At 39.5% G+C, this 27,337-nt stretch overlaps 1 protein-coding gene across 4 annotated transcripts in view; it reads right to left on the minus strand.

The window, feature by feature from the left end:
* ECPAS (Ecm29 proteasome adaptor and scaffold) overlaps nt 1-27,337 on the minus strand; it is a 130,063-nt gene that overhangs the window by 25,319 nt on the left and 77,407 nt on the right. For all 4 annotated transcript variants that reach the window (XM_030919233.1, XM_030919230.1, XM_030919232.1 and 1 more), the window contains 11 exons: nt 26,704-26,866; nt 25,778-25,950; nt 24,281-24,382; nt 10,852-10,975; nt 7,998-8,143; nt 7,523-7,577; nt 6,603-6,717; nt 5,577-5,645; nt 3,463-3,580; nt 3,025-3,192; nt 430-509 (listed from right to left, as the gene is read on the minus strand). In XM_030919233.1, the coding sequence (XP_030775093.1) occupies nt 430-509; nt 3,025-3,192; nt 3,463-3,580; nt 5,577-5,645; nt 6,603-6,717; nt 7,523-7,577; nt 7,998-8,143; nt 10,852-10,975; nt 24,281-24,382; nt 25,778-25,950; nt 26,704-26,866 (1,313 nt within the window). The remainder of the gene's footprint in view (nt 1-429; nt 510-3,024; nt 3,193-3,462; nt 3,581-5,576; nt 5,646-6,602; nt 6,718-7,522; nt 7,578-7,997; nt 8,144-10,851; nt 10,976-24,280; nt 24,383-25,777; nt 25,951-26,703; nt 26,867-27,337) is intronic.

A 27,337-nucleotide genomic window follows, 5' to 3' on the forward strand; every position in this document is an offset into this window, starting at 1 on the left:
AAATATGCTTTTTAGTAGTTTTTTGTTTTGTTTCGAGACAGAGTCTCACTCTGTCGCCCAGGCTGGAGTGCAGTGGCACGATCTCAGCTCACTGCCACCTCTGCCTCCTGGGTTCAACCGATTCTCCTGCCTCAGTCTCCCGAGTAGCTGGGATTACAGGCACACGCCACGGGGCCCAGCTGATGTTTGTATTTTTAGTAGAGACGGGGTTTCACCATGTTGCCCATGCTGGTCTTGAACTCCTCACCTCAGGTGATCCACCCACCTCGGCCTCCCCAAATGCCAGGATCACAGGTGTGAGCCACCACACCCAGCCAGCTTTTTAGAAGTTTTAATTTATTCCTTTTGCACAAAGTGTAAAACCTGGAAATTCTGAAGGGAAAAAAATTCGGCTTTATTTGACTAAACTTATATTCCTAAAAATGGTACCTGGATTCTCGAACTCGCCACATATTGCTTGTAAGGTTCTTAACCAAATCTTGAAGAATTTCTTTCAAATATTTATCCACCTAAGGAAAGCCAAAGGATAAAATTTAAAATGCAAAATCCATCAATAATCAAATTATTCAACTCTTAACCACACTGGTTAACCACATTAACCCACACTGCCCATGTTTTCTGTATTTTACAGCCTCCATGTCTCTCTAGGCCACTCAGCCCACAAATCTCTTCCCACTTTTGGTCGCTATAAAGCTGCCAGGTGATCATTCTAAAATGTACATTTGATGCTCTTATTTTCCTCAGTGCATAAGAATGAAGTGCAATCACCCGGGCATGCACACAAATCCTTCCATAACTCATCCAGACCCAAAAGTACTATATTCTGTCTCAACTCCATTCCTTGGCACATGCCACCTCTACCTACAATCCCCTTTCCAGGTCCTACTTGCTTGGCTAACTCCTACTTGTCCCTCAAGGTTCATATTAGCCATTCTTTCTCAGAGAAGACTGGCTTGGGTACTCTCCTCTCTGTTCCCGTAGCACCTTCTGAAGGAGCATCACACAAAACCATTCAATAACTGCACTGTTCCACTATACTGGAGACCCTCAAGGGGGTCAGGTGCAGTTACTGCACAGGACAGTGGAGTTATTGAGGGACAGTGTCTCACTCATCATTGCTGCAGTTATTGAGGGACAATGTCTCACTCATCATCAGTGCAGTTACTGAGGGACACAGTCTCATCACCAGTGCAGTTACTGAGATAGAGAGTCTCACTTATCATCGGTGCAGTTAGTTGAGGGACAGTGTCTCACTCACTATCAGTGCAGTTATTGAGGGACAGAGTCTCACTCATCATCAGTGCAGTTACTGAGAGAAAGAGTCTCACTCATCATCGATGCAGTTAGTTGAGGGACAGTGTCTCACTCATTATCAGTGCAGTTATTGAGGGACAGTGTCTCACTCATCTTTTTATCCCCAGTACCTTACCCAGTGCCTGGCTCATGACTGTTCAGAATGAAAGATGAGTTTTACTTTTTAAGCCTCTGTGCTGTTTTGATATACACTTAGCAACTTGGTAATAATGAGAAAATAATGGTAGAATCACTTTTATACCAATGCTGACATTCTCAAAAATGTATGGCTTTTCCACTTTTATAGGTAGGAAAGGTTTTGTTATTCTTACTTACATGTAAGAAAACCAAGACAAAGAAGTAAATAACTGATGTCTTCCTATGTCTGCTTCTCTCAACATTCTCCATGGATGATCTCATCCACACTTGTGGCTTAATCCTTTCACTCACACAGATGACACTCACGTCTCAAGGGTCTAGGCCTGTGTCCTGAGCTCAGACCTACAAAGCCCATTGGCCTATTAGATCTTGGCTGACCCAGAAGTGCCACATGTTCTCCTGGAGCAAGCAAAACTCACTGAGTCTTCAAAGCTGAACCCTCAAGTACCTACCACCATGAATAGAAACATATTCGGCCTAGTACCAGACAGGAGAGACAGGAAGGGGCCACATTACGGGCAGGGAGTGGTAAGACATAGTAAGGATCATGGAATTATTTAAAGTGAGGCTGTAAAGCTACTAAAGGATCTTAATCCAAAATGGCACAATCTAATTTTCATTTTTAAAAATCACTTTTGCTACTATGTAGATAATTAAATGAAGAAAGGCAAAGAGGAAAAAAAAAAAAAAAAAAGACAATGATGACCTGTTCATCAGGAAAGAATTAGGGAAAGAAGAGAGTGGATTCAAGGAATACTTTGGAAGCAGAATCAACAGAATTTGCTACTAGATTCAATTGGGGGTGGTGGTGAGACACAGCCCAAAATAAAGTATGACACCAAGTTTTCTGGCTTGGGCAAATAGGTGAACAGTGAGAATAGAGGGGGAAGGTTATTTTTAAAGCCCTGTTCTGGGCATGTTGCGTTTACAGTATTCTGAAACAACACTGAAGTGAAAATTTCAAGTAAACAGTTACATATGTAAGTCTAAAGTGCAAGTGACATCTGGACCAAAACTGTAAGACTGGGAACTTCCACAATAAAGATGACATTTGTATGCCTTGGAACTGATTGATACAGAGAAAGCTCAGAGAACAAAAAGATACTCAGAGACAAGCCCTGAGAAATCTCACTATCTAAAAGTGGGATGGAACATGATTAACAGCCAGATGAGAGGACACCAACAGAGAAAACAAAATGGCAACTGCCTGTTCCTTGTATGTCTCCCCACCTAACCGAATTCGCTGGAGGTGGGGCCACAACCCACTCTCCACTGCGTCAATCATTCCTCTCCACGTTTACTATTCCATTCATGTGAGTATATGATCATTTCCTTAACCATCTTCCCAGTGGACATTTAGATGGTTTCCATTTTGGAGATTTTAACAAATGTTGCCACACACATCTTTAATACCTTGAAAGTAGGAAGAAAGCATGGAATGAAAGACAATTTGTTTGTTTAAACAAGTTAAGTATAAAAAGTAGAAAGGAAGATGAGCACTGGGTTTAAATCCCATGCATGACCTTGGACAATCTACAGTGTTTTCCTAACACAGAGTTCACAGACACTTACCATGGATTTGTCAGTGACCAACGCATTCCAAATACTTGTCATGGCCTGTCGAATGCCAAGGTTGGGATCAAACTGGTAACGATAAAGTCGAGGAACTAGCTGAGGCAGAAAAGGAGCCAGCTGCTCTCCAGCTCTGGTAGCAATTACATTAAAACCAAAAGCAGCACCCTAAAAATAATAATAGGCTGAAGTGACTCAGATGCACCCATTAGAGTAAAATATTAACACAGCAAAAAATTCTCCCTCCCAAACTTATGCCTAAATACAGCCTGATTTATTGGGCTTTCCAATCAATAGTAGCTATGTGGGGTTCAGCTTTCTCATCAGGCACATACTTTCACAAAATGCACTGTATACCATTTGCCATTGTCTGCCAATGTAGCATGTTTGGTTTGCAGGAAAAAAAAAAAAAATAATTGTCCAGTGATAGCAACTTACCTTCCTAGAGTTCCACATTGCATGATGGTTGGCTAAATTCATAAATTTATACACCAGATCTGGCTGGCTAAGATCACTTGCCAGAGAACAAAGTTCCTTGTAGGTAGAAAGGCCCTGACTTGGAAACAAAGAAAAAGAGGTAGGCAATAATATACTTCTCTCTCTCCAGCTTAAAAAAATTACATCATCAATATTACTAGGACATATTAAAATCAAATTTTCACTCAGTGTCTAATATTGAGTTATCTTACCACCATGGAGACAGAAAACAGGTTGGGAAGAATATAAAAAGTCACCTAATTCAACTATCAGCAATTCCTAAGCTCCTCTACATTGCTGCTAATAAATGACCTAAATGCACCTCTAAGTCCATAGAAGTGGTCCCCTCACCACCTGGGGATGCAACTCAATAATTCTCCATTATGTTATGCATAATCTCACATGATCATAAGAGAGTCATGTGACGACAACATCTGTCTTCCTTAAGTCTTTTCTAAGCTAGACCACCCTAACCCTGATTAACGTGAGTCTTGTTCGCTTTCCTCTGAACAAATATATCTAATCGTTTTATGTTATTTTTGTAAAATGTAAGCACTTTTTTAAAAACTTAGAAGGAGTCTACAAGGAGAATAAGTAGAATGAAAACAACTTTTGATGTGATAACAGTGTACTGTAGGGGAACGTCAATGACAGAACAAACTGCAGCTTTCTCCTGTTGCAGACAACAATGAAGCAGGTTCGTGTGGGACACCACAGCAAGGCCCTGCAACCAGCAAAGATTTGCCTAACGATCCACAGATATAAAGCATGATAAAATAAAGGAGGTCAAGCTCAAGGAATTTATTTTAAATGCTAAAGTAGTGGCCTCTAAAATAAAGAATTACACCCACCCAAAAACAAGTGGCAGTGGGTGCGCCTAGCTACGCTTCCAGTGTTCCGCAGGACTCAGCTGCCTGAGAGCTGACCTCTTGGCCTAGTCAGTCTTCCCCAGCTACCCTGAGAGCCCAACATCATGGGCTCCCATGCAGCAGCCCATCACCAATGGCTGGTCACTGAGGGGACATAGAGGGCCAGGCTCCATGCCTCAAAGCAGAACAACTCCAAAAGGCCACCCATGCCAGCTCAGAGCTCCTCAAGAGGCTGGTATCCACTGAAACGATGGCAGCAGTTCAGCCTTCCCTCAGTCATAGGCCCTATCCTGCTTCCTCATGCCCCCACAGTGATCCCTAGAGCACTCCCCAGTAAATTTCCCACACAATAATCTCTATCTCAGAGTTTGTTTCCCAGGACACTCATTAAGACATCAGCCTGCCAGGCGCGGTGGCTCACACCTGTAATCCCAGAACTTTGGGAGGCCGAGGTGGGTGAATCACTTGAGATCAGGAGTTCGAGAGCAGCCTGACCAACATGGTGAAACCCCATCTCTAATAAAACACAAAAATTAGGCATGGTGGCAGGCACCTGTAATCTCAGTTACTTAGGAGGCTGAGGTAGGAGAATCGCTTGAACCCAGGAGGCGGAGGTTGTAGTGAGCCAAGATCAAGCCACTGCATGCCAGCCTGGGCAACAAGAGTGAGGCTCCATCTCAAAAAAAAAAAAAAAGACATCAGTCTTTTTTCCATGTAAGTTTTTTTTTTTTTTTTTTTTTTTGAGATGAAGTCTAGCTCTGTCGCCCGGGCTGGAGTGCAGTGGCCGGATCTCAGCTCACTGCAAGCTCCGCCCCCCGGGTTTATGCCATTCTCCAGCCTCAGCCTCCCGAGTAGCTGGGACTATAGGCGCCCACCACCTCGCCCGGCTCGTTTTTTGTATTTTTTAGTAGAGACGGGGTTTCACCGTGTTAGCCAGGATGGTCTCGATCTCCTGACCTCGTGATCCGCCCGTCTCGGCCTCCCAAAGTGCTGGGATTACAGGCTTGAGCCACCGCGCCCGGCCTTTCCATATAAGTTTTCTTCTTCCACGAATAGATAACATTTCCTAAGAGGGTGAAAATCAACTTCATCACTGCTCTATTTACCAGACTAATAAATATATATATATATATATATATATATTTTTTTTTTTTTTTTTTTTTTTTTTTAAAGATGTTTACCATTCAATGGATTTAGCGTACTTACCCATCTGGCGTTTTGCCAAGAGCTCCCCCTTGAAATACCACTGTCTCTCCAGAAACTTCATGTTTAACTCTAAACCAAAATAAGAATTTCAATAAGCTTCAAGCTTTTCACACCAACATTCAACTAGCCAATGCAATTCATTTACAAAGTGATAAAACTTCCTATCAAGTATTTACTGTGCACAAGATATAAAAGTCTTTTACCGGTCAGGCACGGTAGCTCATGCCTGTAATCTCAGCACTTTGGGGGACCGAGGCAGGCGGATCACTAGGTCAGGAGTTCGAGGCCATCCCGGCTAATACAGTGAAACCCCATCTCTACTAAAAATACAAAAAATTAGCCAGGCATGGTGGCACACGCCTGTAGTCCCAGCTACTCGGGATGCTAAGGCAGGAGAATCGTTTGAACCAGGGAGGCAGAGGTTGCAGAGAGCCAAGATCAGGCCACTGCACTCCAGCCTAGGCAACAGAGCAAGACTCTTGTCACAAAAAGACCAAAAAAAAAAAAAAGTCCTTTCCATGAGGCTGCAAATTTTGTAAAATGAATCCAGAATGAACAAATTAACAGATGAAAAAGACATTTCACATAATTTCCCCTGAATTAAATGTGGTAGCACATGAAAAACTATCCTTCCTACAAGGGAAGAAACATAAAGCAGCAATCCCTTACACAGATGATTTCCCCTCACACTCTTCACAGATTAGACTATGAATGATATGCAAGCTTCTTCTCCGTATCTTAACTTCCATTTAGCTAACAGTAGTTAAGGCATTTTTCTAATCCAATATATTAATTGTCTGAGATCATTAAACTTTCAAAGCTTGACCTAGTGGCATGCTCCTAAAGTTAACAGTATACACTGGAATAATTGTGCTATCCACAGCACAACAATTACGGACTTGCAATTTAGAAAAGGCTTCATAAATGAAAAAATGGAAAGCTGAATCTTCCTTCTCCAGCATATTCTCACTACGTGTATAGACTTCCTCTATGGGCTTGAATCTAAAATTTTCAAGTTCACCATACCTTTTGCCAGTCATAAGTGTTTCCACAAGTGTAGAAACCAATTCCTGTTGATCTTGTTCATTGCCTAGTTCATAAACCAACCCAAGGCCCTTTGATGCAACATCTTGGCTAAGTTCTACAAGAAAGTCAGACAAGATTGTATTACTTTAAAAAAATTTTGTCTACTTGCTATGAAATCAAAAGCTTTAAAAAGTTAACACTGACCCAAAATGATATCAAAGTAAAGATATAAAAACAGAATCAACATGTCTATTTTGTTAAAAATAATAATAAATCATTTCAGTGGACATGGCACCATACATAAGTTACTGTAAATGAGAACCACATTCACAGAAGATCCAGTTCACAAACCCAGACAATACTGATGGACCTATACAGTGTCACTGGACAGTGCAGTGACAGATCATCCACGGGCTGTAAGTCACACACATCAGAGATAAAACAGCCTCACGAGATCTCAATATACTCAGACCTAACTTTTAAAAGTCAATACAAGACCATATGTTTAAAACAAGTTATAAAACAAAGCTACTATTGAAAGATTTAACACATATACGTTCACTCTCTCCTAGCTTAAATCAGAGAGGAAAAGTAACCAGAGGTAGAAAAAAGCTATTATGAGAGATACTAATGTTAAAGAAGGCCTCAGTTCCATTTTAAAATGCAGAGTTGAGGAACATGTTCTAACGTATAAACCAATAAATAAAAAAGAATCTAAGTTTCCTATATCCTAACTAGAAATTTTGGTTTCCAAGCCATTAACATAACGCTTATCCTTACTGCTAACAAATAAGGTTTAATAATTGTTTTGATCACACAGCTCAAGAAAGTTTTCTTTTATGTTCATTAATCCAGGTTTTTCAACATTTAAAACACAAGTTCAATAAAGTTTAGAAATCAAATATTAACCAACAACCTACCATCATTTTCTGATAGAACTGAAACAAACGCACTTTGAATTTCTTTAAGATGAGACTGAAAGAAGAAAAAAGGCATTAGAACACTGAAACTCTTACCTCTTTGAGAGAGTAAGAGTCTTGTTCTTACCATGCACAAAATTTGTAGTCTTATTATCCAAGCCAGTTACAATTGATGTTTTGCTCTCATCTTTACAGATGGCCCAAATCACCTGGAGCTGTACCACTTACAGGTAGTCTAACACATGCAAGCTGACCATTGCCCCAACTGAGCTTCCCCATCTCAAGCACTTCTGACTTTATACCTTCAAGTCTAAAATCATCTTCCTATATATATCAGGCCACCATTCTTCATTCCTTCATGTACAATTCATTTCAAAATACCTACTATTGGTTAATGACCTTCACCCTTATATGCTTTCCTTGCTACTTATAAAACTGGTTTTCAACAGGGCTGACCACAGACAGCATGGCTCACCTTCACTTCTTTGTGGGTATTTAGCTTCCTCACAAGGGAAAGGAGCCAGATGCAGGCTGCCTGCCTCACATGTGGGTTGGGGCTGATGATATGTTTATTTAAAATCACATCCAACACCCATGGAACCACATCATTCACTTTGGCTCCTGGGGAAAAGCAAAGAAAAACAACAAAGAATTAAAATAATTCAACATAGTATCCTGAAAAAATTAAATTGAAATCAACATTTGCATAACAATCCTATATTAAAATCTAAATGACTATGGTGTTTAAAGTTGCTGAAGGAATCTATAATTATTCACTCTAGAATCTAGCGTAAACAAAATTACATTTCAAAGATACTCAAGTAACTTTTTAGTTCCTGAGAATGAAAACTTATCCCTACTCTTTAGCAATTTTTCTTTGTCTACTAGATGTTTCTCATCTTCCATCTAAAAACAAACTTCTTTTGCACTTACTTTCCTCCTCCAGCTACCATACTGTTTTTCTCCTTTCCTTTATTACTCCAGGGTTTCTCAACCTCAACACTACTGACATTGTAGCTGGATAATTCTTTATTATACAGAGCTGTGCTATACACTGCAGGATGTCTAGCAGCATCCTGTGCCTTCACCCACTAGAGACCAGTGGCACGCACCCTCCCCAGTGTCTAGACATTACTAAATGTCCTCTGTGGGGCAAAAATCTCACTCCTCCAGTGACAAACCACTGATTTACATTAAGACCCTTCAAAACAGTTGTTTAAACTCATGTTCAAACTTTGCTCTTCTCTTTCCTTGAGCCCACTCCAAATCAGCCTTTTACCTTCTCTTCTCCATAGAAATTAGTCATAGAAATCACGAATGACTTTCCTGTTGCTAAGTCCAATGACGGTTTCTCAATTCTCACCTTAGTTGATATATTGGCAGTACGTGACATGGTTAATTCCCCTCCACCCCTCATCCCTTCACAGCTCCTCGCTGATCACATTACTCCAGTTCTCAGTCAGAATCCCTTCTTTTAATTCCCATAACCACAACTCTAGCTACCAGCAGTTCTGCTATCTGGGTAACTACAATTACAAAACCAACAAGTCCTTACTAGATTCCCATAACATGCCTGGGATAATATGTACAGATGTTAAGATGTCTAAGACCTGGGCCCTAACTGGCTTCTCAAATGCTGTTCATTCTACTCTCAGCAAGACTGGTACACTGTAACCAACAACAACATCCAAAGGCCGAGTAGCACTCAGATGAGAATGACATAGAACATGCATGATCAAAATTCACATCAAAGATTCATCATCCCTCCCTTCTCCACAGTATTTTATGTTCTCCTTTCCCAAAACAGACAAAAATAGAACTTCAACATTGAATGGACAATTTGAGATTCCTTTGGCTGAGTAAAAAGCCAAGCAGGATGCAATCTTCCAAGAAGAGTTTGAGGCAATACAAGAGTTCAGAGAATGAAGACTGGCATAGATACCTCTCTACTAACCTTTACTTGTTAATTCACTATGTAAAAACCCATGGAGTCAGAAACATGCCTCTCAAAGCAAACCCACTCCTCAGTGTGAGCCCTCCCTGTTGTCAAGCCTCTGTTACCACCTCTCACATGCAACCTGAAAATTCCCACTTCAGGTTTGGTTGTCTTCTTGATAACAATGTCGCTTTCCTTCCTTACCGTCTTCCTTCTATACAAACTGCTACTTGCCTTGCTTCACGTGTGTTCAAAGAAAAACCTCAAAGAACTGACTCTGATTCAGTCTTTGTCAAACCACAGTTCTCATTACAGTGCAAGCAAAAGTGTGTTTTTCTATTTCCTTTAAATCTCTTTATGGTGGCTAATGAAATAATAGGTGAACGCATTAACGTGAAGTGTCAACTGTAACACTAAGTGCAATAACTAAATTAATGCATTATTCATGATGGAACACAATATACAATAAAATGTTACCACGAGAATACTATCTTTAAATTTCCTCAATTGAGAGAATAAAATATAAAAACTTGGTGACTTCTCCTTCTGTTTAAATTTTTTTTTATTCTAGCTCAAATACTAAAATATATTTTCAATTCCAAATTCAAATGAAACCACAATAAATTTGAAATCATAACATATATAACATAAAGTCAGAAACCACATGTTCCCTCAACTATATGCTGCCACTAAAAGCCAGTGTATCTGTAGCGCTAGCAGAAGGCACTGAGGCTTCATTATGTAATAAAGGATTAAAGGACACATCATCTGGAAACAACTATACCTTGAATTCTGAAACTGGCTAAATACATAAATCCTCATGAAAAGAGCACAAGCTTCAAGGTGATCCAGAGCTGACTCCCTTGCTTGCTTGCCAAAGGGTCAGAAAAATAAGTTACTAATTTCATGCTGTTTTTTTTGTTTTTGTTTTTTTTTGGGACAGAATCTTACTCTGTTGGCCAGGATCGAGTGTAGTGGCATGATCTCAGCTCACTTGTAACCTCGACCTGCCAGGTTCAAGAAATTCTCATGCCTCAGCCTCCCAAGTAGCTGGGATTACAGGCTTCTGCCACCACACCCAGCTAAGTTTTCTATTTTTAGTAGAGATAGGGTTTCACCATGTTGGCCAGGCTAGTATCTAACTCCTGACCTCAGGTGATTCGCTCACCTCGGCCTCTCAAAGTGCTAGGATTACAGGCATGAGCCACTGTGCCCAGCCTCATGCTGTCTTCTTCATCCAACTATTTTTCTTGACTGAATGAAATTGGTAAAACAGATATAAATATTTGAAAAAAGTAATATGGAATGTATAATGGTTTTGCCTCAAATGTAATAACGAAAACAAAAAAGGGTTACTTGATAATTATAAATTGATTAGCTGAATATTTGGTACCAGCAGGAGGAGTATATTCCTCTTCAGTCACTAGCCAGGCATCTCGGGCAGCCACAGAACTAGTTCCTATTGCAGCGCTGGTAATGGCTTCGCCAATAGTGAACTGAAGTTCTATCTGCTTGGCCTGCAACAAAGGAAGTAAAAGCCATGAATGAGACAACACATTTCCCAAAAACATCCATTTCTACAGAAAGCCTGCTTAAAAGTGTGTTTCTCAGCATGTTTTGTTTTCACTCTTTGCCCTAGCTTGCTTTCGGCTAATTCAATGGCTCAAAGGCCAGGAAGGGTGAGGGAGTGGACGATATAAGAATCCCTTGAAGATATTTTTCAAAGTCTTTGCTGCCCTCCTCACCCTCAGTAGAGAACCACTAAGCAGTGATTTATGATTTCTGGAAGCATAATATGGTTCACCTAAGGAAGACAGAAAATCCCATCAACTTTGAAGCCATGTGAGTCTCAATATAAATTCTAGCCATCTCTCACCAGCTATATAACCTTATTTGAACTTTTTTTTTTTATTATTATACTTTAAGTTCTAGGGTACATGTGCACAACATGCAGGTTTGTTACATATGTATACATGAGCCATGTTGATGTGCTGTACCCATTAACTCATCATTTACATTAGGTGTATCTCCTAATGCTATCCCTCCCCGCTCTCCTCACCCCAAGACAGGCCCAGGTGTGTGATGTTCCCCTTCCTGTGTCCAAGCGTTCTCATTGTTCAATTCCCACCTATGAGTGAGAACATGCAGTATCTGATTTTTTGTCCTTGTGACAGTTTGCTGAGAACGATGGTTTCTCCCTTCATCCATGTCCCTACAAAGGACATGAACTCATCCTTTTTTATGGCTGCATAGTATTCCATGGTGTATATGTGCCACATTTTCTTAATCCAGTCTCTCTAGACCACAGTGCAATCAAACTAGAACTCAGGATTAAGAAACTCACTCAAAACCGCTCAACTACATGGAAACTGAACAACCTGCTCCTGAATGACTACTGGGTACATAACGAAATGAAGGCAGAAATAAAGATGTTCTTTGAAACCAATGAGAACGACGACACAACGTACCAGAATCTCTGGGACACATTTAAAGCAGTGTGTACAGGGAAATTTATAGCACTAAATGCCCACAAGAGAAAGCAGGAAAGATCTAAACTTGATACCCTAACATCGCAATTAAAAGAACTACAGAAGCAAGAGCAAACACATTCAAAGGCCAGCAGAAGACAAGAAATAACTAAGATCAGAGCAGAACTGAAGGAGATAGAGACACAAAAAAACCCTTCAAAAAATCAAGGAATCCAGGAGCTGGTTTTTTGAAGACATCAACAAAACTGATAGACTGTTAGCAGGACTAATAAAGAAGAAAAAAGAGAAGAATCAAATAGACACAACAAAAAATGATAAAGGGGGTATCACCACCAATCCCACAGAAATACTATAAACACCTCTATGCAAATGAACTAGAAAATCTAGAAGAAATGGATAAATTCCTGGACACATACACTCTCCCAAGACTAAACCAGGAAGAAGCTGAATCCCTGAAGAGACCGGTAACAGGCTCTGAAATCAAGGCAATAATTAATAGCCTACCAACCAAAAAAAGTCCAGAACCAGACAGATCCACAGCCGAATTCTACCAGAGGTACAAAAAGGAGCTGGTACCACTTCTAAAACTATTCCAAACAATAGAAAAAGAGGGAATCCTCCCTCCCTAACTCATTTTATGAGGCCAACATCATCCTGATACCAAAGCCTGGCAGAGACACAACAAAAAAAGAGAATTTTAGACCAATATCCCTGATGAACATCGATGCAAAAATCCTCAATAAAATACTGGCAAACCGAATCCAGCAGCACATCAAAAAGCTTATCCACCATGATCAAATGGGCTTCATCCCTGGGATGCAAGGCTGGTTCAACAGACGCAAATCAATAAACATAATCCAGCACACAAACAACCAAATACAAAAACCACATGATTATCTCAACACACGCAGAAAAGGTCTTTGACAAAATTCAACAGCCCTTCATGCTAAAAACTCTCAATAAATTACATATTGATGGGACATATCTCAATATAATGAGAGCTATTTATGACAAACCCACAACCAATATCATACTGAATGGGCAAAAACTAGAAGCATTCCCTTTGAAAACTGGCACAAGACAGGGATGCCCTCTCTCACCACTCCTATTCAACAGAGTGTTGGAAGTTCTGGCCAGGGCAATCAGGCAGGAGAAAGAAATAAAGGGTATTCAATTAGGAAAAGAGAAAGTCAAATTGTCCCTGTTTGCAAATGACATGACTGTATATTTAGAAAACCCCATCGTCTCACCCCAAAATCTCCTTAAGCTGATAAGCAACTTCAGCAAAATCTCAGAATACCCTCATTTAAACTTCTATGAGCCTCAAAAACTTCATTTGTAAAAGGAGCATAATATCATCATCCACAGCATTAGGCTTTAACAATTAAATGAGGTTAACGTACATAAAACGACTGTATAGTATGCTTGATTGTGGTTACACCACAATAAATAGTAGCCATTGTATTTTATTAACATTTATTCAACAATTATTTAACTTTTTGCACTCTTAAATTTTATATCTTGATGTTACTTTTAAATGGCTCAGAAAAAAAGAGAACAATAAAGCATACGTGAAATGTTAAAATTTGGTAAATGTGGATAAAGGGCACACAGGAGTTCTTTACACTGTTCTTACAGCTTCACTGTAAGTTTGAAAGCATTTCAAAAGTCAAACATTTGAAAATTCTATATAGTACCCACTCAAATGTTTTAAAATTTTATTCAGAAATGTTGACACGATTCACTAGTAGGAATCACTGACCCAACATGTAACTACCTAGACCTGCATTTTCCATTTTTTACTGTGAACCAGAAGAAATTTAGGAGGAATAGGAGAAATAAGGGAATGAACAGAGATCATGTGAGGGCTATGAACACGCTACTCTTCAAAGCATAAAGACAACAGTTGAGACTTTCCTACACCAATCAACAAATGCTCCAGTGATGAGGTTTCAAGTACTAATGCCACATGCTTCCTAGTCTGAGGAAAAAAGATTTAAAGGCTTTAGCCCTACAGCTTCCCTGGTTAAAAGCTTTTCTTGGCAATTTCAAGCTGAAAAAAGGTATTTCAATATAATCCTTATTAGGGGTTCATTTTATGTACCTGTACCTGTTTTTGCATGTTTCCTGTAATTAATAACAACACCGCTGGCATTAAAAACAAAAAACAAAACCCCATAGCTACCTTTATGAATAATATACTATCTGGACATTGCTGTAAATATTCCATAAAGGGGGGGTTCAATAGAGAAAATAAGAACAGATACATGGGGATTCATTATATTATTATTCTATTTTTGCATGTGTTTGAATTTTCCTGTAATACAAAGTTACAAGAGGGAGCAGGCGGAAGGGCAAAGTGGTTGAATAGGGGGAGGTGGAAATGGTTAACAGGTAGAAAAAAATAATTAGAAAGAATGAATTCAGGCCGGGTGCACTGGCTCATACCTGTAATCCTAGCACTTTGGGAGGCCAAGGTGGGTGGATTACCTGAGGTCAGGAGTTCAAGATCAGCCTGGCCAACATGGTAAAACCCTGCCTCTATTAAAAATACAAAAATTAGCTGGGCATGGTGGTGTGCGCCTGTAATCCCAGCTACTTGGGAGGCTGAGGCAGGAGAATCGCTTGAACTCAGGAGGTGGAGGTTGTAGTGAGCTGAGATTGCACCACTGCACTCCTGCCTGGGCAATAGAGTGAGACTCTGCTTCAAAAAAAAAAAAAGAATGAATGAGAACTACTACTCTTTGATAGCAAACTAGTGAGGCTATAGTCAACAATAATTTCATTGTACATTTAAAAATAACTAAAAGAATATAATAGGATTGTTTACAACTCAAAAGATAAATGCTTGAGGGGATGGATACCCTATTCTCCATGATGTGATTATTAAGCATTGCATGTCTGTATCAAAACATCTCATGTACCCCATAAACATATACACCAACCATGTACCTACAAAAACTTAAAACTGAGAAAAAAAAAAAAAGCCCAACAGAACCTCATCCCCTCCCCATCTAATGCAGGAACATCGAACCGAACTGTCCACCAAAAAAGCACCTTCATAAAAACTAAATCAGGTGACAGATCACAGTACCCAGCTTCAGCAGAATAACAAGAGGAGACGCGCTGAACAGGGTGGGAAGAACACACTGCCTACACCACCCCCTCCAGCTTGGAAAGAGAACGTGTATGCTTGGGTGAATGACAGCAAAGGGAATGTGATACTCTGCATTGCAACTCAGTGCCACCCTGTCACAGCATCAGGCAGAATTCTGCCAGTGCCCAAGAAGGAGCACTTAGACCAAACCTGGACCAGAGGGGAATCAGTTTCTTCAGTGAGAGGAACCCAAGTCAGTTGACTAAAATGGCCTCAGGTCCCCAAATAAACTTCACCAGCAGCTAGGCCACACTTGGAGGGAGGAAAAGCAAGAATACAGGAGACTTTTTCTCGTAACCAGGCACCAGCCCACCCATAATAAAACAAAGCACCAGGCAGAGTCCGAAGGCCCCATTTCCAGGATGCTGCTGTGGAAGAGCACTTCTAGATTCACCCCAGGCAAGAAAGAAATCTGCTTGTGTGGCACGAACAACCTAAGTCCCAAGTCCTGGTTGGCTCCAACACCTGCTGACTAAAGCGGCCTCATCTCTGAAAAAGCATCAGCGGCAGTCAGGTGGTCACAGGTCTTTGGTGAGCCCTGGTACTGTGCTGGTCTGGGAGGCCATGTGCTTTGGGTGCAACCCAGCATGGTGCTAGCTGCTGTGGCCACAGGAGTGCCCACATTACCCCTCCCCTAACTTCAGGCAGCTCATTGTGGAGAGATACTCCCTCTACCTGGGAGAAAGAGAGGGAAGAGGGCAAGAAACTTTGCCTGGGAACACAGAGAATGCTCCCTTATCTTCCCCAAGTCCATCAATGCTGAGTATGTAGGTGTCTGTAAGAGCTGCAGCACATCTGGGCTTAGGGTGCCCTCTAGTGCTGAAATGACTGCAGTGACCACAGGCTTAGGGAACTCAACACTCAGTCATATTTGGTTTCTTGGAAGGTCCTCTGAAGGACAGGTACAAACAAGGCCAGACTGAAAACTGGAATAAATATTTACCTCTTCAACGCCCAAACACTGATGAATGTTCACAAGCATCAAGGATATTTGAGAAAACATGTTCTAAAAAACATTCACGCTAAACAAACAGGCTAAATAAGCAGGCACCAGTGACTAATTCTGGAGTGGTGTAGATATGTGACCTCTCAGACAGGGAATTCAAGATAGCTGTTTTAAGAATGCTCAACAACTTCAAGAAAACATGGAGAAGGAATTCAGAAACTTACAAGAGAAATTTAGCAAAGAGATTAAAATGGAGGAAAAAATCAAATCTTAAGAGCTGAAAAAAATGTAATGGATGACTGAAAAATACTTCGGTGTGTCTCAACAGTAGAACTGATCAAGTAGAAGAAAGAATTAGTGAGCTCTAAGACAGGCTATTTGAAAACTCACAGAGGAGAAAAATGCAGAAGAATGAGATACACTTACAAGACCTGGAAAACAGCTTCAAAGAGGCTAAGAGTTATTTGCCTTAAAGAGGAAATAGAGAAAGAAACAGGTGTAGAAAGTTTATTCAAAGAAATAATCAACAAAGAACTTTCAGAACATGGAAAAAGACAAATACCCAAGTAAAAGAAGGTCAAAGACCAAGAAGATTCGACCCAAATAAGATTACCCCAAGGCATACAATAAACTCGCAAAGGTCATGGACAGAGAGAGGATCCCAAAACTAGCAAGAGAAAAGAAGCAAGTAAGATATAAGGGAGCTCTGATATGTCTGGTGGCAGAAACCTTACAGACCAGGAGGGAGTGGAATAACATATTCAAAGTGCTGAAAGAAAGGAAAGAAAGGAAGAAAAAGAGGGAGGGAGGGAGGGAGGAAGGGAGGGAGGGAGGGAGGGAGGGAGGGAGGGAGGAAGGAAGGAAGGAAGGAAGGAAGGAAGGAAGGAAGGAAGGAAGGAAGGAAGGAAGGAAGGAAGGAAAAAATCTTGCAACTGAGAATACTGTACTCAGCAAAGCTATCCTTCAAGTATCAGGGGAACCAGCCCCCAATATTTCAACGTAGGTTCTTTTCTGTTTTCCCTAAGTGTCGGCCGGTCTGAGAAACAGAAAGAGTACAAAGAGAGAAATTTTACAGCTGGGCCTCCAGGGGTGCCACCACACACTCGTAGGAGCATGATGGAGACCTCGAGCCACAAAACCAGCAAGTTTTTATTCGGGATTTTGAAAGGGGAAGGGGTGTACAAACAGGAAGTAAGTTACAAAGATCACATGCTTCAAAGGGCAATAAAAGATCACAAGGCAAGGGCAAAATTAGAATTACTGATGAGGGTCTGTGTCCCGCTGTGCACACATTGTCTTGATAAACATCTTAACAGGAAACAGGGTTCGAGAGCAGATAACCCATCTGACTAGAATTCACCAGGCTGGAATTTCCTAATCCTAGCAAGCCTAAGGGTACTGCAGGACACTAGGGCATATTTCAGTTCTTATCTCAACCATGTAAGACAGACACTCCCAAAGCAGCCATTCATGGACCTCCCCCCAGGAATGCACTCCTTCCCCGGGGTATCAATTACTAATATTCCTTGCTGGGAAAAGAATTCAGCAATATTTCTCCTACTCATACATCCATCTAAAGGCTTTAAGCAAGAAGAAAAATACAGCTCTATTCTGCCCAACCCGGCAGGCAGTCAGATCTTACGGTTATCTTTCCTTGTTCCCTGAAAATCGCTGTTATTCTGTTCTTTTTCAGGGTGCACTGATTTTACATTGTTCAAACACATGTTTTACAAACAATTTGTACAGTTAACGCAATCATTACAGGGTCCTGAGGTGACATACATCCTCAGGTCACAAAGATGATGGGATTAAGAGATTAAAGTAAAGACAGGCATAAGAAATTATAAGAGTATTGATTGGGGAAGTGATAAATGTCCAAGAAATCTTCACAATTATAAAAATATTAATTTTGGGAACTGATAAGTGTTCATGAAATCTTCACAATTTATGTTCTGCCACGGCTTCAACCAGTCCCTCCATTCGGGGTCCCTGACTTCCCACAATATTGAAATATAAAGGAGAAATGAAGACTTTCCTGGGTAAACAAAAGACAAGGGAATTCACCACCAGATGTGTCTTACAAAAAATGCTACAGTTCTTCAATCTGAAAGAAAAGAACTCTAGCATGCAACAAAAAATGTAAATACACAAATTCAAAATACTCTATTACTGTATAGAGCATTCTAAAGATACTAAAGGCACTCGAATACTGCATTCTAAAAATACTCTAATATTGTATAGAGTATTAAGAGTATCTTTGTATTAGAGTATCTTTAGTATCCTTATCTAACACTCTATAGAATCTTTAGTATGAAGACTAAAACATAAACTTTTCAAAAATAATGACTACAACAATTTGTTAAAAGATAGGCAATATAAAAATATGTTAAGTTGAGACAACAAAGAGCCAAAAAATGGGGGTATTGGAATTAAAACAGAGTTTTTTTTAAAGTTTTTTCTTTGCTTGTTTTTTTGTTTGTTTTTGTTTTCTTTTTTTTGTTTTTTTTTTTTTGTTTTTTGAGACGGAGTCTGGCTCTGCCGCCCAGGCTGGAGTGCAGTGGCCGGATCTCAGCTCACTGCAAGCTCCGCCTGCCAGGTTCCCGCCATTCTCCTGCCTCAGCCTCCCAAGTAGCTGGGACTATAGGCGCCCGCCACCTCGCCCGGCTAGTTTTTTGTATTTTTAGTAGAGACAGGGTTTCACCGTGTTAGCCAGGATGGTCTCAATCTCCTGACCTCGTGATCCGCCCGTCTTGGCCTCCCCAAAGTGCTGGGATTACAGGCTTGAGCCACCGCGCCCGGCCTCTTTGCTTGTTTTTGTTCTTTCCTTGTGATCAGTGAAGTTGTCATCAAACTTGTTATATTTTCTGAAACCCTTAGGGAAACCACAACTCAAAAAACAGTCTAAACAGATACACTAAAAATAAAAAGTAAAACATACTATGAGAAAAAAGTCACTTATCCACAAAGGAAGACAGAAAGCAAAAAAGAGAGGACTTCCAAAACAACCAGAAAACAAAAAACAAACTGTCCGTAGTTAAGTCTTTACCTAACAATAATAAACTGACTGTCGATGGACTAACTTATCTGATTAAAAGATACAGAATGGCTGAATGAATAAGAAAATAAGACCAACTATATGCTGCCTACAAGAAATTCACTTTGGCTAGGCATGGTGGCTCACACCTATAATTCTAACACTTTGGGAGGCCAAAGTGGGCAAATCACCTGATGTCAGGAGTTCGAGATCAGCCTGGCCAATGTGGCAAAACCTTGTCTCTACTAAAAAAAAAAGTAAAAATAAAAAAATTGGCCAGGCATGGTGGCCTGTGCCTTTAGGCCCAGCTACTTGGGAGGCTGAGGCAGGAGAATCACTTGAACCCAGGAGGTGGAGGCTGCAGTGAGCTGAGATTGCTGCACTCCAGCCTGGGCAATGGAGTGAGACTCCATTTCGGAAAGAAAAAAAAAAGAAATTCACTTAACCTATAAAGATACACACAGATTGAAGGTAAAGGTATGAAAAAGATACTTCATGCAAATGAAAACCCAAAAAGAACAGATGTAACTATACTTGCATCAGATTAAGACTTCAAGTCAAAAACTAGAAAAAGACCAAGGTCATTATGTGACGATAAAGGGCTCAATTCAGCAAGAGGATATAAAGGTGATAAATATATATGCACACAGTATTGGAGCACTCAAACGTATAAAGCATAATAGATTTAAAGGGAGAGATAGACTGCAACACAATAATAGTTGAAGACTGACTTCAACACCCCATTTCCAGTAATGGACAGGTCATTCAGACAGAAAAGCAAGCAACCCAAATCGAAACTGAACTACACTCTAGACAAAATGGACCTGACATTTACAGAACATTTCATCCAACTGCTGTAGAATACACATCTTTTCTCATCAGCACATGGAACATTTTCCAGGATAGACCATATGTTAGACCACAAAGCAAGTCTCAAGCAATTCAAAAAAATCTAAATCATATCAAGTATCTTTTCTGACTACAATGGAATAAAACTAGAAATCAATAACAAGTGGAACTTTGGAAACTATAGAAATACATGGAAATTAAACAACACGTTCCTGAACAACCAACGGATCTATGAAAAAATTAAGAAAGAAAAATTTAAAATTTCTTGATACAAATGAAAATAAAAACACAACATACCAAAATCTATGGGAAACAGCAAAAGCAGTGCTAAGTGGGAAGTTTACAGCAATAAATGTTTACATCAGAAAAGTATAAAGACTTCAAATAAACAACATAATGATGCATTTTAAAGAACTAGAAAAGCAAAAGCAAAGCAAACCCAAAATTAATAAAGGAAAGAAATAATAAAATTCAGAACAGAAGTAAATGAAATTGAGACTAAAAAAACTACAGAAGATTAATGAAATGAAAAATTGGGTTCTTTAAAAGATAAATAAAAAATTATTAGAACTGATAAAGTCAGTAAGTTACAGGATACAAAATCAACATATAAACAGTTGCATTATATGTGACATGCTTTGGATTTGTGTCCCTGCCCAAACCTCATGACTGAATAGTAATCCCCAATGTTGGAGGAGGGGCCTGGTGGTGGGGTGACTGGATCATGGGAGTGGACTTCTCCCTTACTGTTCTGATAGTGAGTGAATTCTCATAAGGTCTGGTTGTTTAAAAGTGTGTAGCACCTCCTGCTTTGTTCTTTTTCTCCTGCTCCTGCCATGTAAGACATGCCTGCTTCCTCTTTGCCTTCTGCCAAGATTGTAAGTTTTCTGAGGCCTTCCCAGCCATGCTTACTGTACAGCCTGCAGAACTGTGAGTCAATTAAATCTCTTTTCTTTATAAGTTACCCAGTTACAGCAGTGTGAGAACAGACTAATAGGCCAGCAGCAAACAATTTGAAAAAGAAATCAAGAAAGCAATCCCACTTATAACAGCTACCAAAAAAAAACAAAAAACAAAAACCTAGGGACAAATTATAACCAAAGAAGTAAAAGCTCTCTGTAATGAAAACTATAAAACATTGATGAAAGAAATTAAAAAGAACACACAACAGAATACATATCCCATGTTCATGGATTGAAATAGTATTATTAAAATTTCCATACTACCGAAAACGATCAACAGATTCAACATAATCCCTATCAAAATATCAATGGCGTTCATCAAAGCAGAACTAGAAAAACAATCCTAAAATTTGTATGAAAGCACCAAAGACCCTGAATAATGAGCAAAAAATACTGAGCAAAAAGAATAAAGCCAGAAGCACTGCATTACCTGACTTCAAAATATATTACAAAGCTATGGTAAGCAAAACAGCATGGAACTGGCATAAAAACAGACACATACACCAATGGAACAGAATAGAGAACCCAAAGATAAATCTATCCATTTACAGTCAACTCATTTTCAACAAAGGCATCAAGAACATATATTGAGGAAGGAATAGTCTCTTCAGTAAGCTGTGCTAGAAAAACTAGATATCCACATGTAGAAAAATGAAACTGGGCCCCTTTGTCTCACCATATCAAACCACAATAGAATTAATCTAAGATCTGAATGTTGAGACTACTACAAAAAAACGTTGGAGAAACATTTCAGAATATTGGTCTGGGCACAGATTTCTTAAGTAAGATCATAAAAGCACAGACCAACTAAAGCAAAAATTGACAAATGGGATTATATCAAGCTAAAAAGCTTCTGCACAGCAAAGGAAACATCCAACAGAGCGAAGAGACAACCTATGGCATAGACGAAAATATCTGCAAATTATCCATCTGACAAGAGATTAAAATACACAGTAAGTAAGGAATTCAACTCAATAGCAAATAAACAATCTGATTTGAAAATGGACAAAAGATCTGAATAGTTATTTCTCAAAAAAAGGTATATAAATGGCCAACAAGTATATGACAAAAAGTTCAGCATCACTAATCATGACAGAAATGCAGAGAAAAACCACAATGAGATCTCATCTCACCCTAGTTAGAACAGCCAGTATCAAGAAGACAGAAAACAATACGTGATAGTCAGAATGTGAAGAAAGGAGAACATTAATACACTGTTGGTGGGAAAACAGTATGAAGGTTCCTCAAAAAACTAAAAAACTATCATATAACCCAGCAATCCCAGTATGTATCCTAAGTATATATCCAGAAGAAAGAAAATCTGTATTCTGAAGAGGTATTTGTACTCCAATGTTTACTGCAGCACTATTAACAATAGCCAAAACAAGATATCAATCTAAGTGTCCAGCAACAGATGAATGGATTTTTAAAAAGTGGTATATATACACAATGGAATATTATTCAGCCATAAAAAAGAATGAAATCCTGTTGCTGACAGCAACATAGATGGAACTGGAGGACATTGTATTTAGTGAAATAAGCCAGGCACAGAGCAAATATCCTATGTTCTCACTTATATGTGAGAAAATTGATCTATGGAGGTAGTGAACAAATGGTGGTTACCAAAGGCCAGGAAAGGTAATGGAGAGGCAGGGAAGAGAGCTTGGCTAATGGGAACAAAAATACAGTTAGAAAAATTAAGTTTTAGTGTTTGGCAGCACAACAGGGCAAATATAGTTAATAAGAATTTATTGTATATTTCAAAATAGTGAGAAGAGAAAATCTGACATACTCCGAACACAAAGAAATGAAAAATGCTTAAGGTGATGGATATCCCAATTACCCTAATTTGATCATTATACATTGTATGCTTGTATCAAAATATCATATATATCCCATAAATATGTAAAACTATTATGTATCAATTTAAAAAATTAAAAATGGGAGAGGCACAGTGGCTTATGCCTGTAATCCCAGCATTTCGGGAGATCTAGGTGGAAGGATCACTTGAGCCCAGGAGTTCAAGACCACCCTAGGCAACACAGGGATACTCTGTCTCTACAAAAAATTAAAATATTAGCCAGGCATGGTGGCGCATGCCTGTGGTCCCAGCTGCTTAGAAGGTGACGTGGGAGGATGGTTTGAGCCTGGGAGATGTAGTGTACTCCAGCCATGGTGACACAATGAGATCACATTTACACAATGTTGTAAAAATAAAATAAATAAATGAAACAGTTAAAAGAAACCAAAAAAACCTTCAGCACTATGTCCTATTCGACTGTGAAGATATTCTGCTTCTGTTTCATGGTTTTCATTATTCTCATCATTTAATCTCTGTACCTTATTTCCATACTTCTAGATTTTCATGTATTTCTAAACTCTTAAAATAATGACATTAAAAGTAAGTTAAGAATCCAGAGAAGCCTTCATTAGAAAAAACAAAACAGGCCGGGTGCAGTGGTCCACATCTGTAATCCCAGCACTTTAGGAGGCTGAGGTGGGCAGATCACCTGAGGTCAGAAGTTCAAGACCAGCCTGGTCAACATGGTGAAACCTCATCTCTATTAAAAATACAAATATCAGCCAGGCATGGTGGCGTGCACCTGTAATCCCAGCTACTTGGGAGGCTGACACAGAAGAACTGCTTGAACCCGGGAGGTGGAGGTTGCAGTGAGCCAATATCATGCCACTTTACTCCAGCGTGGGAGACAGAGCGAAACTCCATCTCAAAAAAAGAAAAAAAAAAAAAACCTAGAAGAAACCCACCTCACTCAGGGATTTAAATCTACTAGGGTAGATTCTTTAGCAAGGCAACAATCTGAGAAGGAAGTAGGAGGCTTTCAAAAGCTCAGTAAAAGGCGGCCAAAGAGGCTGGTATACAGAAAGTGAGTGAACGTCAAGGATCAAGGCTAGGGAAAGAAGGGTCAGATCAGGCCATGCTGAGACAGTACACTATCCTGGCATTTGCCTACTCGTAGGTCTTCTCCACCACACACTAGGCATCTAGAGGACAGAAGCTAAATCATCAGACTTGAAAACAACTGAAATACCAACTGAAACACTCAAGAACAACTGTTTTTTAAAGGCTCACTCCACACATCTGGCTGACGGGGTATGTGGGTATATTTCCCCTTCTACCTACACTACACCGTGCTTTGCTCAAAAATTTTAAGAAAAGGTCTTTCCTTCATAGGTGATTTAGTCAATGCTATACCTAGCACAGTGATGAGCACAAAACTAGTACTCAAGTATCTGGTGAATAAACGAGTAAATGCTTAATTAAAAATCTCACAGCATGCAAAACTGCACCAAAAAAAAAAAAAAAAAAAACAAAAACCAATGCCTTTTCTTTGAATAACTAACAATCAGGTAGCAATATAAATACCTCCACAGAATCCATCAGACCTTGCAAGAGGAGTTTCTGGTGAGGGAAATCTCCATCCCCAACTGGAAAATATCCCAGTGTTTGGATTGCTCGTTCTTTCATCTGGAAGAACATCAAATTTTTTTCTTTTAAACAGAGTATATACTAGCTTTACGCCAGCACAGTATTTCCAAAATGAGATGATAGGGAAGGGCAGTCTATCTAACACCTCAATGCATAAGTTTTTACAAAAGCATCAAATTTTACAGTCGTGTGTCTGTAAGTCATTGAAGGTAGAAACACACAAATTTGAGTCCACTAAGGATCCACAGCTGCAAAAGAAGAAAGAAGAAAGCCTCTAGGCTTATTACCTTTTAAACTATAATGATTTAAAATGTGGGTTCTGGGCCCAGTGGACCTAGGACCAAATCACATCTCAACCATTTCAGCCTATACTGGTGTGTGACCTTAAGCAAGTTACTTCCCCTCTCTGTGACGCTGTTTCCTCATGTTAGCTCATACAGAGATGACAACTGTGCCTATTTCATTAGACCTTTTAGAAGATTCAATCAATGCATGCAAAGCACTTAACATACTCTCTGGCACATTAGAAGTGCTTAACAATATTTGGCAATGATTAGTTAATAGCTAATAAAAACTATACTGTGTATCTTCTCAGAAAGTTTTAAACAGTAGTTAGACCAAGATTAAGATTATATCAGTTAGGCCAGGCTCGGTGGCTCAAGCCTGTAATCCTAGCACTTTGGGAGGCTGAGGCAGGTGGGAGTGCCTGAGGTCAGGAGTTCGAGACCTGCCTGGCCAACCCCATCTCTACCAGAAATACAAAAATTAGCTGGACATGGTGGTGTGAGCCTATAATCTGAGCTACTCAGGAGGCTGAGGCAGGAGAATCACCCGCCTGAACCTGGGAGACAGAGGTTGCAGTGAGCCACGATCGCACCACTGCACTCCAGCTTGAACGACAAGAGCAAAACTCCATCTCACAAAAAAAAAAAAAAAAAAAAAAAAAAAAAAAAAAAAAAAAAAAAAAAAAAAGATTGTATCAATTAAACTTGTAGTAGTAAACTGGTATTTCTGCTCATTAAATCATCTTATACCTCAAAATTGAGGTGTTCTGATCACAAAACTGGCTTTAGGCAGTTAGGATTTATATTTGGCCTAAAATTTTAAAAAAATCATAAAACTACTTAACATTTTATTGTACACCTTTTGCATGACAAAAGATATTTCCTGATGAATTTAATACTTCACTCAAATCTTAACAGTTATAAAGATCTAAATTGGAATGACTGGGTCAAAAGATGTACACACTAAGATTGTACACAGATCACCTCTAGTTCAAAAGTAAACACTTAGATTTGCTTCTTTATCACCCATTTTTACATTAAATCCTTCCTCCAGCTGTAATGCCATCTATTCTCATTATAATTTGTTTTTGCTCATTTATTCACAGAAAGACAGAATTCCAGAAAGGGAAGAAATAAGAAAAAGACTTACCTTATTTGTCTCTTTACTGGAAGGTATTCTACTTAATAAGCTTTCTACAAGATGCAATTTGGTAAAGCCAGATCCCTCACTGGGGATTGGAAGTGGACCATTTCTGCCTATTTCACCCAGGGCTGTGCAGGCAGCAATTGCCAGGAGGGGTGATGTACTGTCCAAAAATGAGCCTGTAAGCACATTCAGCCAAAAAGAGAATTATATACCATTATTCTTACGACCCAAAGCAACCAGTGATGTACTCAAGATTTTTTTAAGATGGCAAAATAAAATCAAAGTGTACAATATCTTTGAGTTGACAATTTGTTAACATTTATTCAGTGGAAAGACAACATGGCTACAGGGGATAGAGTAGTATTTTTTTAATGTATAAATTTTTTTACCATAATAGGATCATCCCTGTTTATAAAAACATGTAGGAAAAAAACATGGAGAAAAAAAAAATGGAGTGCTTTCACTGCTTTGTTTTTTGTTTTGTTTTGTTTTGTTTTTTTGAGACAAGGTCTAGCTCTGTCACCCAGGCGGGAGTGCAGTGGTATGGCCTCGACCTCCCAGGCTCCAGTGATTCTCCCACCTTAGCCTCCTCAGTAGTTGAGGCTACAGGTACACGCCACTATACCAAGCTAAGTTTGTTAATTTTTTTTGTAGAGGCTAGGTCTCACTATGCTGACTAGACTGGTCTCAAACTCCTGGACTCAAGTGATCCTCCCACCTTGGCCTCCCAAAGTACTGAGATTATAGGCATGAGTTACCACACCCAGCCTTTGTTGTTATTAAAAATACAGAATTTATCAAGTAAGTTTTTTGTGAAAAAACTTGTGTCTTTAAAGTACAATGCCATAAAAAGAAACTGAAACGCCATATTAAAATTAAACATAATTCAAAAGCTGCAACACCCAAGTCGGCATAAAGACATTGATTACCTATTGTTTCTGTAGCACTCTGAATGAGTTCCTCTTGATCAGGGAGGGTGTCAGCATTTCTCTCCAGGTCTTGTTGCTCTGCCATTCTCATTTTCTTTTTAGCCAAATACCTTCCCACCGTGAATCCCAATGCAAGCAAGGATCCATGCTGTATCTCCGGGCTCTGAATTTAGCAAAACAATAGCATATCTCTGGCTCTTTCTCATGCATGCAAAACTACATGGCAGTAATTGTGTGTCTATTAGGATCATCTCACCAACAAAACATAAGGCTAAAGAATAAAGTGAACACTTGAGGTTTCACTGGATGCTAATGCATTGAGCTTAGGGAATAAGAGAAACCTTGAGTTTCTAACGGAATTTTGAGAAGCTGAATCTTGATTCACTTTAAGATTTACATTCTCTAATTCCATGCCCACTCCAATTCCAGGTGAGATGACTTTCCTACATGCTCCTACATGCTCCCACGCCACTTTGTAGCTTATAGCACTTACATAACTAGAATATCATAACTTTCACACATAATGTCTTTCTATTGCCAACAGACAATGAACAGATCCTATTTCTAATTGCCAAAACCTCCAAACACAAGGTAACCAACAGACTATTTGAAGTAAAACTTGTTTTTTCACTAG

This window comes from Rhinopithecus roxellana, chromosome 16, assembly GCF_007565055.1.
Source record: "Rhinopithecus roxellana isolate Shanxi Qingling chromosome 16, ASM756505v1, whole genome shotgun sequence".
In the NCBI taxonomy this organism is placed as follows: Eukaryota; Metazoa; Chordata; class Mammalia; order Primates; family Cercopithecidae; genus Rhinopithecus; species Rhinopithecus roxellana.